The 17,480-nt window shown below is 35.1% G+C and overlaps 1 protein-coding gene across 9 annotated transcripts in view; it reads right to left on the bottom strand.

The window, feature by feature from the left end:
* REPS1 (RALBP1 associated Eps domain containing 1) overlaps positions 1-17,480 on the bottom strand; it is a 67,024-nt gene that overhangs the window by 11,504 nt on the left and 38,040 nt on the right. For 5 of the 9 annotated variants that reach the window (XM_032184361.1, XM_032184368.1, XM_032184365.1 and 2 more), the window contains exons 9-12: positions 10,790-10,911; positions 6,269-6,349; positions 3,225-3,312; positions 2,251-2,352 (exon numbers count right to left, since the gene is read on the bottom strand). In XM_032184361.1, the coding sequence (XP_032040252.1) occupies positions 2,251-2,352; positions 3,225-3,312; positions 6,269-6,349; positions 10,790-10,911 (393 nt within the window). The remainder of the gene's footprint in view (positions 1-2,250; positions 2,353-3,224; positions 3,313-6,268; positions 6,350-10,789; positions 10,912-17,480) is intronic. The other 4 variants (XM_032184367.1, XM_032184370.1, XM_032184363.1 and 1 more) reach the window with 3 other exon arrangements.

The following is a 17,480-nucleotide window of genomic DNA, read 5'->3' as shown; positions in this document are numbered from 1 at the left end:
GTCTCCAGCTTTGCTGGTATTTCATTATGAAGGGAGTTAATTTAGACTATCTTTCCCTTCTGACTGCAGTATTCCATTATCTTGTTTACGTAATTTAACAGGATTTTAAAATAACATTCACAAACTTGTCCTTTATGACATACTGAAGTAGTATGTTGCTTTAAAGTTAAAACAAACTGTGAAAACAGTAATTATTTTTGCTGCTTTTATTTTTACCTGCATAGCAACAGTTTCAACACTGTGGGTGCCAGGCAATCAGATGAATTAGTTTCTCCAGTTATCACTAAGCTTTTTTATTCTCTTCTCCTTTGTTCCAAAACACTTCACTTGCAAAGAAAAATAACAGCGCAGTGTCTATGCCTAATGACTTTTCTTATATCATGCAATAGAGAAGCTTTTCCTTGCTTCCTGGATTAAGTTTGAGGTGCTCTTTACAAACTAATCACTTCTACGCTAAATTACTCTTGATGCAATAGCTGAAAAATTGAGACAAAATAGAACTCTCTCAATACCAAGCTGATGCTCATAAATCTCCATCGATTTCTCAACTTCAAATACTATTTTAATATCTTGATCCTTGAACAGCAAAATAAGTGAAGTAAAACAACTAATGTTCATTTAAATTTTGATCAATAAACCACTGAAAAATCTGTACTCTTCTGTACAATGCTAGAAAATGAATGTGAACCTAGCAACAGAATATTCTTATTTAAGAATATCCATTTATAAGAAAACATTTCCAAAACAGTAATATTTAAAAAAAACAACAGAAAAATACTTCTTCAAAATATAATTGAAACTTATTTTTAAATGGATTCTGGCACAGATAAACACCAATAAGCAAATAAAGCAAACACTGAAAAATGAGATCAGCCCAGTAACTGAAGGAAATACATTACAGACTTTGTCACTGACTTAGCACAGAAGTTAGTGAGATAGTATTAATGCATGACTCCAGAGAACCTTGAAAAAAATAACTATCAGGACAGTAAATCTGCAAAAGAAAATCTTGGGATTGACAAAAAAGTATCAGATTTTCAATACAAAGAAGTATCAGAAATTCAGTTTCTAGGGGTAGCTTACGTTAAACAATTTCTTCAGGTTTCACCCAAATGGTGTTAACCACAACCACGCTTACAAAACTGACAATAGCCATTTCTTTCAGTAAAAGAATGGGCATCCCTTAACTCAGTTTGAGAAACTACAGAGTGGCCTTTGTTATGCCAAAACCAGGTGTATTTCAGTCTTCCTCTCAGGGAAGAATCCTTCCTGGTATAACAAAAATTACAGAAGTAATTGTACAATTACAAATGTTAAACTATACTCAGGTAATGGAGTATGAAAGGAGTCTCAGAACTTAGATCCTGCATATCATAGTAACTTTTCTACTGCAAGACTGTATTTGCTTATTTTTTCTTTTGCATCAGAGGGCTTCCTACTGAAAATGGAACTGTGCTTTGAAAGAACAACGCAGGCCCAAGAAATTACCATGGAAGAAAAGGGTGTCATTGGACCAGTTCATGAAAAAAAGAGCAATTCAGAAGGTGCATTTTTGTCATTTATATTACAACTGAAATTCTTCTGCCTTAATGTGGCACAGTGAAGGATTTAAAGTAATGAGTTCTTCAAACTTTATTTTTACTGAAACATGTTCCCAGCTAAAAGAGAACAGGAAAACAATCTCCAAAACAATTCTGTTTTGGAGCTCAAGAACTCATTCAGGCTACTTGTAATCTGGGACCTCTATGACTAATGAAACCAAAATTATGCCAAACTTTTTGGACACAGGAGATGCTGAAAATCAAGGAGGCTGTTATAAGCAAATAAACACTTGAAAAGCTATACCTAAAAAGCAGTATCTAAAATTTTGTTTAGTACCTAAAACAGGTAACTGTCTGAAAATTTTATTGTCAAGAGGTTTTCACTCATCAAAAAAAGTTATACAGTTCTGAGGAAATCAATTAAATGATACTTAGTCAATTCCACTTTCCATACATTTCAATTTCTCATCCTAAAATTAAAATAGAAAACAAAGAAAGAATTGATAAAAATTAACATTTTTGAACACAAATGCAGGAAAATATCTACAGTGACATTAGCAGAACCTTCTTAACACTATTTCTAATACATTATATCAGAAACATGTCTATTCTCAGAGTATGTTTATCTCATTTTAGAGCATTTCATCCACTGAATATATCTACATTTTGCTTAACATAAAAACAAGATCAGAAGGTATTTGATACTTACTAACTGTATTTCCAGGTGTGTATTTTACAGATGAACTCATTTTGTTTTCTTCCGGGAGATCAGGTGGTTTCACAAGTAGTGGGCTAGTAGGGTTAGTATGATCTGGACAGAAAAAAAAAAAATCAGTCTAAATAAACAGATATAATCAAACTAGCTTTTACTTGTGAGGTTAAAGCTTCACAGTAGCTTTCTGTGCCCTTATCTGAAGTGCTATACTGAAGACTAAAACTGTTGTACTTTAAAATAATTGAGACATCAGAAGCGTTAACTTTGAAATTTACACTTTGTGTGCATTTCTCAGGATTGAGAGTTGTGAATCTTGATCTATTTACAAGGCTAAGGAAATATTAAAAGAAGCATGTTGAGAATAGTTCTCTATTCTCATATGCTGAATGCTGTACATTACTTTAGGAAATACTGACATTAGTATGTGTCTACAAATTGAGACTGTGGACTCCATTGTTCAGGGAAAATTATCAGACAACCTTGTTTATTCTTGACCAGAGTATAAAGTAGGTTTACAGATAACTTTCAAATGCTATTAGGTTTCAAAAGAATAAACAGTATTTTTGACCACAGCAGTGTAAGTTGTCTCTTCAAAGCTCAATTTCCTGTTAAATACAGGATTTACCAAAGCAGGCTATGTTCCCCATCTTCACAGCCACCTCCAGAGTTTAATAAGGAAACCTATACATTCTTGAGGCCCAAATCAAACATATACCATAATGCTTCTTTATTACTCCAAGCAATAGTCTTCTACAGATGGTGAAATCCTCACTGTAGCAAATGGCTAATTCAAACTCTGCATCTATCTGAACAATACTCAAATTCCTAACTCAGAAATTTTTATGAATTGTTATGCTGGTTACAACTCAAGATATTTTCAAGTAGAAAAAAATAAGTCAGGATATTTAAGGAAGCAAACAACTCTAAGTGTACAACACTTTCCTGATTAGCAAGGGAAAACATCATACCACTTCCAGTTCTTTTGAGCTCCATTTCCTGCATGTGGATTTTGCTTGGAGTCATTCTTATGGGAACTGGGTGCACAATTGCAGTATCCTGTGGAGTAGATGGAGTAAGTGGTGTTAACCTAGTTTTACATTGTTTCCTTAAGAGTCCGACACCATGTGAGAAGTCATTTCTAAACAAAAATCCTGAAGTCTAATTTTACACAGTTCTAGGGAATTTAACATACCTATAAAACCAAAGCTGTATGAGCTGAAGTTCCTTTAACCATTTATAAACTGTAACCTAACATTCTACTTAAAGCACATTCAAAATGTTTTGCTAGATAACCATGACTATTGTAAATAGGACCCCAATTTTGACAGCTTTCCATAATTTTTGGCATACTGAAATCTGTTCATCAAGTGCATCTTCAAAAAAAAAAAAAAAAAACAAAAAAAAACCTTGAAAACCCTACTCCTAAGCTTTATTTATGATGCCTCAGAAAATTACTTCCCTTTAATATGGTATGACTAATTCCCAGTAAAATAGGTACTTTGTAGTATTTTAAGACAAATAGTTTCAGTCTTCTTTAAAGTGGTAAAAATCTTTGAAATTTTAGTATACTAAGCCCAACAGAATGTATCTTTAGATAGATGTTGACTTCACACTTCAGCATCTTCTTTGCTATTCAGACTAGTGACTCCATTTTAGTGTAATTTATAGACAGCCTTTTTCACTTGGATAGGATACTAAACTAAGTGCAGATAGCTTTAAATATCTCAGAAATTTTGTTTTGTCCACAACTTAAGATAGTCATACTCATGTGAGATTTTTACTGTCATCTCTATTCAGAATACATGAATGGAGGGAACAATGACAGCATAAAAAAATAGATTATATTCTGTCCCTAGAAAAGACATCAAGTTTCAAAATTGCTGTGGTATCGGGTGCTTAATCTGGTTTTGACTGGTCAAGTAGATTACTTTCACCAAGAATAGTACATTTACATTATTCATTTGTAGAACTGTTTAAACTGATTTGCGCTACTCGACACAAATATAAACTTTTAAGACCACATTTTTAGATATAGCTCAAACACTTGTCACATGAGGCTTCTAGGAATACATTAAGATATATTGCATTTTTCTCCCCTGTAGCGCGATTATCATGCAAAAATCACTTGCTGCAGTTACTTCAGCCCTCTGCTTTAATGTGCAGCTACTACAAAAATAATTTGTCTTGATTAAATGGATTTATACGTAAAGTACTAATAAAGATCAATAATCTAATTTTACAGAAAGCAACTTAACATGCTACCAACTTTCCCTTATAATAGGGCCATTATGTTAATATACCAGGAGATGAATGTGTTTTTAAAAACTTTTTCTATTCATCTTTTTTCTCCAATGAAGCTGCTTTTCCAATTGTAAGAAAAAATAATTGGTCTGTGAACTTACTCTTTAGATCATTATTAATAAATACTCAAGAAAGCTACTTCTCTCCCTTGGGAGAGCATCAGTAGTTGAAAAAAAATCACTGCACCACTGCTGAAACCGTTAAAATAAGAAGCCTGAATGCTGTTAGTGAAAATTTGCTCTCATTTCTGCTTACTGTAAGAAGACACAGTTACCAAGCATCAAAGATGCTTGCTGTTCTTTAAAAACGCTCTCAACTACAAGAATTGAGTACAAACAAAGGCATTAACCAGTATAAATTTCCATTGAATTTATATTTATGTACACATGTATACGCACACACACAAGTATATGGCTAGATATGAGGTTTCCACACATCACAATTCCACTTTTAAAGTTAACTGCACATGGGAAAATTTTGAAATTCAAATTTCTGTCATTTAATAATTATGTGCAGGAATATATTACTACCTTGTTGTGGAAACAAGACAGCAATTGCTCTACATTGTTAAGTACCTATATACAAAGAGAAACAACCACTAACTGATTTCAAAAACAATTTAAAAAATATAGCACATTTAACCCTAAAAGGTCTATCTTGGAGATGAAAAGAGGCTGCTTTTTTAACTAAGTGACATTTTAATTTAAGTATTCCAGGCAATTCTGCACACTGGAGACAGTGCAGTTTGAGTTCTAGCTTCCAGCATCTAGAAATGCTATTTGCACATAAATATCAGTGATGTCTCAGACTGGAGTACTAATAAGAAGTATATATTTGTGTGTATGTACTATACTTGCATATATATGCAATTTTTGTAAATATTATCTTTTCAGAAGGGGTGTGTTTAATATTAAAAGCAGTTAAATGCCTATTATGTGCACCTATTAGATTTTGCTATATAATAAATGACAGTGGACAGTGACATAGGGGTAATTGAGTATGTAAGAAAAGCAGTAGGAAAAGTAGCAGCTAAATTCTAAAGTAATTTTAATGCACTTCAGAATCACTTCCGTGTTATATGTCCTGAAGTTTAAAACCAGCAGAACATGAAACAACGTAGTAGATTTCTGGCTCCAAAGCTGGACAATATATGGAAGTACATCATCATTCAGGGCACTCCTTGCTAAGTAAAATTAAAACAGCACAGCTTTTGCTGGAGAAATACTAAAAGCCCAATTAATAACCAAGTCACTGAAAACATTAGGAGTATGAAATATTACTTCCATTAAAGCCTGATAGCGTTTTCAGTTAAGTTGGCATTATTAGCTCCTAAGATTTTGTGCAAATAAAGATCTGCAGCTTCAAAGAGGTACTGAAGACAGAATCTGAAACGGGGACTAATTTATCACTGAGAGTGGCCCTTGAGTCAACTCATTTTCAAAATATATTAAATGCTTTGTCTACTACAGGTTTTGATAGCAGTATTGTATTCCATCTATACAAAGAAAATTAACATTCACTGCACTCAGATATTAATCTTAAGCAGTACCAGAAAACTTCTTTCCCAAAAATCAGCAAAAATAATTAATAAGCCTGCCACCATTCCCAAAAAAGCAGTTCATGGAATCATGCATAACAGCTATATACAATGAATGGAAATTCAGTGTTAATAAAATTAATTTCAAACAAGCAAGCTAAGTGATTGACTTACAGGATCAGCTGGTGCAATGTTAGAATCAAATTGGGTCAGAGTTTGTGAGCTTGAAGAGCGTTCGCTAAATGTCTCCCACTGCTGAACAGACAGAGGAGAGAAGTCAGCATGATGAGAAAGATGGGAGTAAAAGATCACTGAGGAGGACTTAGCATAGTAGTTCGGATGTTGCACTGGGAAGTACTGTATTTGCACTGGGCAGTACTTGACTTAGAAACCACACTAATACATAAAAAAAAAAATCTTTCTATTTCAGTCTGATATTGTTGTGCAACCAAGTTTATTGTCAGATTATTAATCTTTTTACATTTCGTAATGAAGATACAGGTGCACAGTCAATTCGGAAATTATGTTGGAGTTTGCCAGTGAAAGTCATACAAGTTAAAAAAACTGGTTAGCCAAATACTGTAGAGATTCAATCAGTGCCACCTGTTTGTGATTATAAAATCTACAGAAAGGTTCCTCAGCTTTGTAGTTGCCCAGTGTCAAATGTATTTAGTAAGCACTGATTTTCTTACAAAGTCTCAGATAAATGAATGCTGAGCAGAGTACTCCAATCACACCAGTTCAGCTTGCCAGTGCAACCCCTGAGAAGTGATTCTATTCTGTAAGAGTATTTTTACAAATCTAGATCACTGTCAAGGCAAAGAATTAAATTCAAACATACTGTTGATTGTTAAAAGCAAATAAGTCAATCTCTGAACAGTTTTACAAGATATAGGCATGCTTTATCAATATACAGTTGTCACGAGTCCTCATGCTTAGTAAATCAAAATACAACTGGATCAATGAAGTACCAAAGTACATAAAGTTAATGTGATCCAGAAAACTAGATGTCAAATCACAACAGGAATGCTGAACTTGTTATATCTTGGTAAAATAACGTATTAGCCTATTTTCAAACAAGATTTTTAGCACTCAGAATGACAAAAATGTTAGTATAGTCATGAAAATAAATTAATACTCTTGTCCCAGCTCTAGAGACAAATCAATGTGAATGTTTCCAGATGATACAGGACATGGTATATGGTGTTAGTCAACCCCATCTCATGCACTCCTCTACATGAAGAGATATTAAATTAATAGCCTGTATATAAAACTAGTCCAAAACAGTATTTCAGAAATAGCTCTTTATGGAAATTCCTAAAGAGCTGTTTTCAGTCAGCTGAAATTAATTAAATAAAGTCTGGAAAAGACCCACTGAATTTATAAGAGCCTTCATGTGTGATACCTTGCAGAGACAGGGCCTTACTTCTCATTCCAGACTTGCCAACAAAGGCAAAGACACATGGGATGTCATTCAGCTTTTTTTTTTTTTTTTTTAATCCAGAACTACACCTTTTTAGGGAGGATGTAGAGCTTTCCCTTCCTAAATGTTCCATCTTGCTTATTGTAGGAGTCAACTTACTCAGTGGCACTCCACCCCTCTGTGAAGAAGCACCACTGCAAGTAGTATGGAGCTACACAGATGCGTTTAGTCAAATTTTACTAGGTGAAAAATTTAACAGCCAAATTCTGCCAGCCTTTTCCCTGATTTGGCCTCTTGCCTTTACACGGCTGCTCATTTTCACGAAATACGCAGTTTATTTTTATTTTAAAACTACCACTACCCTTTAAACTTTACTTGGCTAGTGGCTTCAACATTACTGGCTACACTGGCAAACAGACTGTTTAATTACAGAAATCTCGTTTCTCAATTTTTCAACACTTTCATAAAGGCATACAGCATATACATTACAACTAAATAAACACATGAATATATATTTTTTTTATATATTTAAGAGATGAATCCTGAATTTACATCGTATTCCAGTCATCCAAAAACACACTGCAGGGCATTTATTACTTGTCCTCAGGGTCCATAGCTGGGCACAGATAAATGAGTATCAACACCTGACTAAACCAGGGAACATGCTATTCATGCTTCATCTTGAGATGGAGCCAGAAGCTAGTTACTGTTAACTCCCTGGTTAATAACAAGTTACATATATTTCATGTCTACTGGACTGTACCTAACTGTGAGAGATTTAAGAGTGCCCACAATACAAATAACTATCTAGGATAAATCTTCCACTAGCTGAATCTAAAATACCTGTCTTTAAGACTTGTATAAGTCTTACAAATACTTTTAAAATATTTACTAAAAGCTACAATTCAACAACCTGAACTATTACTAGAACTATCTAAATATCTGAAACAGTCATGAACTCAAAAGCAACTCTCTGTATCTGTGTCAAAGCTAATATGACACTAGACTGCTTTCAACAAAAATTTAATAGGCTTTTCAATTTTTTAAGCTCTCAGGACTAAATGCTCAACATTGAAATTGGATGGAAAAGATGTCTGAAACGAGAAAGAAGTGATCAGTGGATTGTAGAGATGAGAATGTGAATAGAGATGAAAATGTGAAGCACGGAGTATCCAGGTAGATTTTTATGGTGTTCCTTTATTTTGTAGTTTGAAGGTGATAACTTGTTCCATATACTCTGTGAGCTTACACTAACTGAACCTGACAACTGGAGTCTAAAATTCAACTGCGAGCTAGAAAAAAATAAAAGAGTAACCAATGTTTTTTAAAGTAACTGGGATGCAAACTGCCTGGAATGGCAGTTGATCCAAAGCTGCATAGCTTTTTCAAACAACTCATTTGTTGATGACAACTACAAGAGTCAACAGTTAGACTGGTGCCTGCAGTAATACCAGAAATTTTTTCACAGCACTAAAACCTTGAGGACTTTGACCTAACTCAAGCTGGAGAGAAAATGCTGAGGAGCAAGCATGCACAGCGTACAGCTGAAGAATCAGAAGTTCCATTATGTTAGATCAAGAACTCAGCACTTAATGTTTAACTCTTATTTTAGTATAGTTAATGTTTGGTAGTATATTTAGTCAGAGAACTTTTCCAAAGCTCTTAAAGTCTGATTTGATTTTCAGGAGAAAGTATCACAGTCTCTAGCTGGATATATAAAGTCAGTTTTGTAAAAGAAGGTCTTGGCTGATCGCAAGTTAAAATTAACTTTGCTCCACCAGTGTAATTATCCTATATTCAGTTGATTTGAGTTGCATTGGGTCCTAAAAGAATTTGTTCAACTACAATGCAGCTTACCAATATAACTTAATTAATCTTTATCATAAGCATGTGGGAACATACCAATGCAAATTTTAATACATTTGCAAAGCATTTACAATATTTTAGCAATAACCGAGTATCTGCTTGCCTACCTCTTAAAACTTACTTTCTACCAGCAATCTAAGAGCTACTCTGTCAAACAGAACTCAGATTCACTACTTCACACATTTTTTATTTAAGGGTACTACTGTGAGGTTTGCATTGCCCTTGAAAAGAAGGGCGGACTCTTACCAGATCTCTTCCCCCTAGAGATGAAATTTCCTCTGCTCTTAACCTTTAATCCTAAAAAAATAATGTATTTTCCATTTCATACTGATTGCTTTGGTTCCTCTAAAACTTTTACCAAGAATCTTCTAGTCACTTGAATTTTAAGTAAGAAAGTTAAGTAAGAAAGGAGCTACAAAAAGCTCTTTTAGTAAGAGGCAAGATACTCAGCTACTGATAGAACTATCTTAGATGTTTAAAAGTTTTAGAATCCTCTTGAGAGTCTCATTGTTAAAGTAACTTCAATACTTTTTTCTCTTATAATGAAAAATAAGCCTACACCATCTTTGTAGTATGGTTGCAGTCAGGAAATCAACTGAGTCTCTGAAATCTCTCAGAATAAAAAAAATGGCTTGTTCTGATTAAATCACACAGACCAAATAGGTTAAAACAAAGCAGTAAGAAGCTCTAGGAGTTAAACTCTTACGGACTTTATAAACAATGGACAATTTGTAAATAAATCCCTTTTGGTAACCTCAGCTCCAAATGCTGACAAAATACAACCTACTACATAAGCAATCCTATACAGTAAATACAGACAGCAAACAATGACCAAGTGAATACCTGCAGCACAAAACAGCAAAAATTTAAAGAAATTTACCAGTGACTGTCTTGAGATCCAACTTTGTTTTTGATGTAATCCCAGAGCTATAATTTCTCTATATTACTTGTGAAGCATTTTATATTCTGTGGTAAAATTACCTCCAGAGATAATCTCAATGTCCAGATACACCAGAAATTTATTTTGAGATTTATTTTGAAGTTTTGCAAAAGCTTTGGCTGTAAAAGCCTTCAGTCACAAAATACTGAAACACTGAGAAATAAAAAATGAATTAAATCTCTCCAATAGGTATGACATGAGATCATTTAGTGATGAAAATAAAGCTTAATTAATATTATTGACAGCATTTTAAACACTAGCTCATGTCACAATAAGACAAAAATTAAACATTTTTACAATTCAATGTGTGGAATCTTTCACTGATTTTTTATCTATTGTTCTGCTGAAGTTTCTTTCAATACATTCACAACTTGCAATCAATGATACACTTATGAATTATGTATGCATACAGTTTAGCTATTGATGGTGGGTGGCAATGAAACAACTCTTAGATAGAAATGCTAACCTCACTGCTCTGATTCAATTCTGGCCAGGTCTGGTTTAGGGATGGCATTGATGGAGACTTGCTTGGAGGTGCTTCTGCTGGAGAGCTGGAATAACCTACCTCACCGGTCTGTTCCCCAACTTCTGAAATGAAAGAAATGACTATAAACCAAAATCATGTACGGCATTCAGTTTGTTTTCAAAAAAAGCTGTTCACATCTCAAGTGCTAAGTATCCCTTATTTAAACTTTTAAGAGAACTGTTTGGATTGGAAGGGACCTTAAATATCATATAGCTCCAACCCCCCTGCCATGGTCTGCTAGACCAGGTTGCTCCAAGCCCCATCCAGCCTGGCCCTGAACGCTTCCAGGGATGGGGCATCCACAGCTTCTCTGGGCAGCCTGTGCCAGTGCCCCAGCACCCGCTGAGTAAAGATTTTATTTTTTCTGAATATCTAATATAAATCTACCTGCTTTTAGTGTAAAGCCATTATTCTTTTCCTGTCCCTACACCTCCTGATCAGATTATTCCAAGTAAATACCTAGCAACAGACAAAACAGTCAAATCACATGTACCATCAAGGTGCTACCCTTCTTTAGAGGATCTTCCTGAAAAATCAGACTTTGAACGTTATTCCAAATCTTACTGGCTTCCCTGTACTTCAGGTTTTAAATAGCACTTTCAAATCTCGATTATATGTACAGGTAAATATAATTACTTACAGGATGATAACTTTACACTTGTGTTTATTAGCTAAAACCCAGCACTAGCAAGTTATCTTACAGAATAAAATACGCCCTTATATAAGATAAAGTAAAAATGGTGTATCAATGCAAACAAAAAATATGAGAACAGATGAAGTAAACCACTCCCTTAAAAGACCATTCTGCAAAGAGGATTTAAGTTTTAAGCTTCTTAACGAAAAGAATGATGTTTCCATTCATTTCATCTTGCAAACTGAACCAGTCTAGCAGCTGTCACATTGCAACTGTACATTGTTACTGTAATTACAATTTTCCCTGGGCTTTCAGCAGGTAGAATCCCTTGCAGAAAGCATCGTCCTCCAGCGTTGTACCAGTTTTCATGACGCAGCACTCTTTTGTTCTTTTCTAACTATAAAGGAATTGGGTAACCTAAATGTAAACAGCAGATTAGACATCCTGCATGACACAATGAAATCCTGCTTAGTGTCAGCTAATTTGCTACACAGACTACAAGTAATGCCTTGAAAGCTTCCAACAACTGAAGTTCAGTTTACAAATGTATAACGTAGCAAGAACAGGTGGAAAAAGTGACTGATAAGTAGCTATACAAACTAACAATGTCTATAGACCAGAGAATTAAAACTCTGAACGAGGTAAAATACTGTAGAAGACTATTTAAATTACCACTTAAAAGGACTGCTTGAAAGAAAATAATGCAGAAATTATAATCTATAAAAAAATTTAAAAAGGATTGGTTTCAGGCTTCTCAGCAACTAAACTCTACAGCCTGCTCTTCTGCTATAACTCTGTATTGTGTCTGCTGTCTTTCATTGCGAAGAAGCTCATGACAAATCCAACACCAGATGGTGTTGCATGGTTTGGAGGGGGTGGGGAATATGTAAAATTGCTGCTCAGAGAAAAATTCAAACTGGGAATGCTTGAATGAATGGTGGCCAACCACACCTTGAAAAACCAACAGCAGCCAATATTTCTGAAGTACTGCTGGAGACAGCAGGAGGCACAGCCTAATAACAATATCCAAAACTCTTCCAGAAAGAAATAAAAATTGTCCCATCTTAAGCCCGTAATGTCAGTAACACCTCAGTCTTTAAACAAAAAGAAAACAGAGAAAAACCAGTAACTTGTCAAAACTTCAAAGATCTTATACACTTTGAGTAAACAGCCAGGTGCGAAGTTGAGACTTGTTTCCAAAATTATGCCCAGTACCTGTATGACTGTCCTTCCGAATAAAATGCCTTAAAATATTAAAGATACAAGCTGCATCTAATATCTGCTTTAGGAAAAAACTGACAATAAACATTATATCAAGTTATCAAGACCTTCACAGGCAGCATGATGTCTGCAAATAGCCAGTATGACATTGTGGCCACTGTACACAACATTAATATACTAAATTCAACATATACCAGTAGTAATATTTTAGAAATACATATTTCTACTACTAATCTTAAATGCAAAGTTAAAAAATAAAAGCTGAAAACTGCTGTGGACAGGCTACGTGGCTACCTGTAATTCAAGGAATTTACAGATACCCACATGAAAAATTAAGACATTTCTGAAAAAGTTTGAGTACAGCTAATGAGACACAAAGCATGACAGATTCTCCATTAAAAATTGTCCAGAAGCACAAAATTAATTCGTAACTATGCTGTATTTTGTTAAAATTCATAAGTCATGCTGTATTTTGTTAAAAACTGTACTTTTTAATACAAATGTTTTTAGTTAGGAATGACATAATTATGAAATACACTTTTAGCCTTAAAAGCATCCTGTAGAAATTAAGTATTATTGCAAAAATTCAATCTGTTTTCTGTTATTGAGGAAGGCATCTCTGAGAGACAAAATACCAGCGACAGAAGATCTAACTTTATTTTCCTTAAAAAGAAGTGCCATTGCTGCAACAGCCTAAACAAAAAACAAATTTATGGAAAAGCAAAATCTTCTCTGAGTTTCATAAAGGATTGTTGGCTTTTATAAACAGAGATAAAATTGAGTTTAAAGGAAAATATTGATGTTAATTTTCACAATAGATGTTAGACTAGTGTTCATTTCAGCTGCAGATCATAAATTCCAAAGACAGATGCTATGAACAGTACTCAATTCTTGAAATAAATGTTTAATGACTTGGAGAGAAGTATCTGCACAATTTTCTGATTTCATACTCTCCTCACTGCAGTTTTCTTCTACAGCTAGTTTTTACGTTGACACATCTGACTCATTCTGAAGGGCTGACATTATCTATTTACAAATACCACAACAAAATGTTGTATCTTAAGTGAAGCCACTGCAATCCAGATGGTTCTTTTAAGTTTATGATCCAATTCAAAATACTAAAACCATTCAAATGCATTGCAGAATTGCCACATTATTCTATGAACTTAACACACCTCATTTCTCTCCCTGATCAGCATAAAGATCACAGAATCATAGAACGCTTTGGGTTGGTAAGGAATTTAAAGACCATCGAATTCCACCCCCCCGCCATGGGCAGGGATGCCACCCACTAGACCAGGTCGCTCAAAGCCCCATCCAGCCTGGCCTTCAACACTTCCAACCCAAGCCATTCTATGATCTATGAAGGATGGGGCATCCACAACTTCTCTGGGCAACCTGTTCTAGTGCTTCACCACCCTCTGAGTAAAGAATTTCTTCCAAATATCTGAACTAAACGTACCCTCTTTTTAGCTTAAAGCTATTTCTCCTTGTCCTATAACTACGCTCCCTGACGAAGAGTCCCTCCCCATCTTTTCTGTAGCCCCCTTTAGGTACTGAAAGGCTGCTTTAAGGTCTCTCTGGAGCCTTCTCTTCTCCAGGCTGAACGACCCCAACTCCCTCAGCCTGTCTTCATAGGAGAGGTGCTCCAGTCCCTCTGGACTTGTTCTAATGCTTCCATGCCCTTCTTGTGCTGGGGGCCCCAGAGCTGAACGCACACTCCAGCTGGTGCCTCACAAGAGCAGAAGAGGGGGAGAATCACCTCCCTTGCCCTGCTCGCCATGCTCCTTTTGAGCCAGCCTGGGGTATGGCTGGCTATCTGGGCTGCAACTCCACATTGCCAGCCTATGTTGAGCTTCTCATCAATCAACACCCCCAAGTCCTTCTCCTCAGGGCTGCTCTCAATTCATTCTCTGCCCAGCCTGTATTTGTGCCTGGGATTGCCCTAACCCAGGTGCAGGACATTGCACTTGGCTTTGTTGAAACTCATGAGGTTCACACAGGCCCACCTCTCAAGCACGTCCAGGGCCCTGCAGCTGGCATCCCGTCCCTCCAGTGTGTCGACCACACCACACAGCTTGGTGTCACTGGCAAACCTGCTGCGGTGCACTTAATCCTGCTGTCCATGTTGCTGACAAAGATGTTAAACAATGCCAGTCCTAGCACCAACCTCTGAGGAACGAGGAACACCCCTCGTTACTGATCTCCATTTGGACACTGTGCCATCGATCACAACTCTTTGAGTGTGACCACACAGCCAACTCCTTACCCACTGAGCAGTCCATCCATTAAATGAATGTCTCTCCAATTTAGAGACAAGGATATTGTGTGGGGTATTGCCACCTCCTTTAAAAATTGTTTTCAAAATTCTGTAGGGCAGCAGTGCTATACCACACAAAATTAAAATGGAAAGATACAACAATTTTCAAGTGCAGAGCTGAAGCTTCCATGCTTCCAGTGTGGAAGGTGAAGGAAAAGTTTCTAACAAAAAAAAAAGTAAATAATGGTACTGTTAACGCACTGAAAAAGTTTAAAACTGGTATCAAAGAAAGTAAAGGGAAAAATCAAGTAATTCACTTTCTTGAACTGCCTGAAAGTATGGTATTGTTGCTTCAGTCAGCAGAACAGGATCACTAACACAATTTTTTTCTTTGAGAAAGTTGTTATCCCATGAAAAATTCAGTCAAAAAACTATTTCAGTGTCATACTTTACAGTTCCCATTTCTAAGGTGGCTGTGTAGTGAGCTTTTATTGAAATACAGCTTTTTATGGGAAAAAATATTAAGAAATTTAACTGGTTGATCTTTCTACACTTCATTTATAGTCCTCAGGGTGAACACATCTTAATATACACAGTAACCTGCACTTAGATATATTAGTAAATTTTAATTATAAATTAATGGGTTATAGAAATACGGATTTGAACTGCTGCAACTACAGGTGAAGTTACAGCTAAGTCAGTAACTTCTCCTAAAATATTTAACCATAATATTTATCTGGTGATAAATCCATGTCAAGTGCTAGAAAAAATCAGCTATTTCCAACACCAGTGGCCCAAATATAGAAGAAATACACTTAACTGTATAAAACTTAAGAAGTTTGCAAGTCTCTTTTCATTGTTGCCATTAAAAACATCAGCAGAATCAAGTATCGGTTGGATTTTATTTATTTTTAGCATACAGCATAGTAACCTTTCAATATTCACCAGAATAAGATAACTTCCCTTTAATATGAGAGAGGAAAAACATTTTTACTCCTACAAGAAGTTTTTCCTCAAATTTAAAGACTACTTTGTACTTCATAAAAATAAGTACAAGTTTTAACAAAGCTGCCTGTAAAATAACATATACAACTTCTTGGTTTATGTCCAATATATAAAGTTTCCAGACAACTTCAGTTATATGGCAAAACTCTCAAAACTGGCTATGCCAATGAAAGTAGTGGACCGACCAGGTATGTATGTAGATATTTCTACATATATAGCAATATTTTTTGTTATTCCATATCCTATGAAGATGTTGCTTGGCAATCACCTTGACGCAAAAATAGAGTGGATAGTTTTTAGGCATTTGCTAGACCTTCACCCAATTAATTGTAGATTTTTCTTACGGAAGTCTTCTCCATAGTAACGTGCTTACTCATACTGAGAACACTGTAGTTGCTGCTGACTGCAGCTGAGAGGCTGAGGAACTGAGCTACTCCCACAGAACATGGTTTAATTATTAAAGCAAGAGCCACTCTATCTAGTTTAAGAACTCATCAATAATTGCCAGGTCAAAAATTTCTGAAATCTGACAAACACAGTAGGAAGGGACCCCCCTTTTGAAATATTTAGTAAAAAGAAAAGCTCTAGAAAACCATGATACCCGTACAACACCTACAGTATAACCTGACATTCCAAAGTAAAGACTGCTTAATGTTGTTTTTCTAGCCAATAGATTTCACTTTTTAAAAAAGCAACACAAATATAGAAGTCATCAGTAGTGAATGGTACCTAAAAACATCTTTCCTCTGAACACAAGATTGTAAGCAACAATAAAGTAAAAAGGCTACAAGTTTTATTACCTATGTTCAAAGCCTCACCATCAAGAATGGTAAGAATGGAATTCTGAGGAGTTATCTGAAGTTAATTTTAACACAATTATTTCAAGTTCTACAAAGATTCAGTATTCAATGCAAGTATAGTATTTATGAAGTAGGCTATAAATATTCAGCTTTATTTATCTGTTTTAAAATAATAAAAAAAAAAAGATGGCCAAAACCAGCCTGTTTTTAAATAGCACATTTACATGGAATAGTAGTTTGCTTTTCAGTGATGCTTCCACTTTGCTTTCTAAGTGTTTTAGACAAATATTAACAAGCTGAACTCATACATTCAACGGTTTACCTGGGAGCAACCAAATTTAAAGGACTATGCACAGAAAAATTAGTTGTGAGGGCAACAGAGGATAAATTCTGCTGTTTAGTCAAGTGTAGAATTAAAATAACTGCGCTATTTAATCCTGTGCTTTTAAACTACCTAACTGTCCTACCCCTATCACTTAATCTCAGAATATTTTTTAATAAATATTTTTTACCTTTAATACTTAGAAACTCATGCCCTATTTTCAGAAATTTTAGCAAACAAAGCATATTTATTTGAAACCAAGTTTGAAGTACATTTGGATTGGGAATTTGGAATACAATGGTAACCATGAGTAAATCTATATTGTGATAATCTTGTTTTCCTTAAGTCACCTATAAAGAACACAGGCTGCATTTCCAAATGAGACCATA

Source organism: Aythya fuligula, chromosome 3, assembly GCF_009819795.1.
Source record: "Aythya fuligula isolate bAytFul2 chromosome 3, bAytFul2.pri, whole genome shotgun sequence".
Taxonomy (NCBI): Eukaryota; Metazoa; Chordata; class Aves; order Anseriformes; family Anatidae; genus Aythya; species Aythya fuligula.
This window is presented reverse-complemented; position numbering and strand designations above follow the sequence as displayed.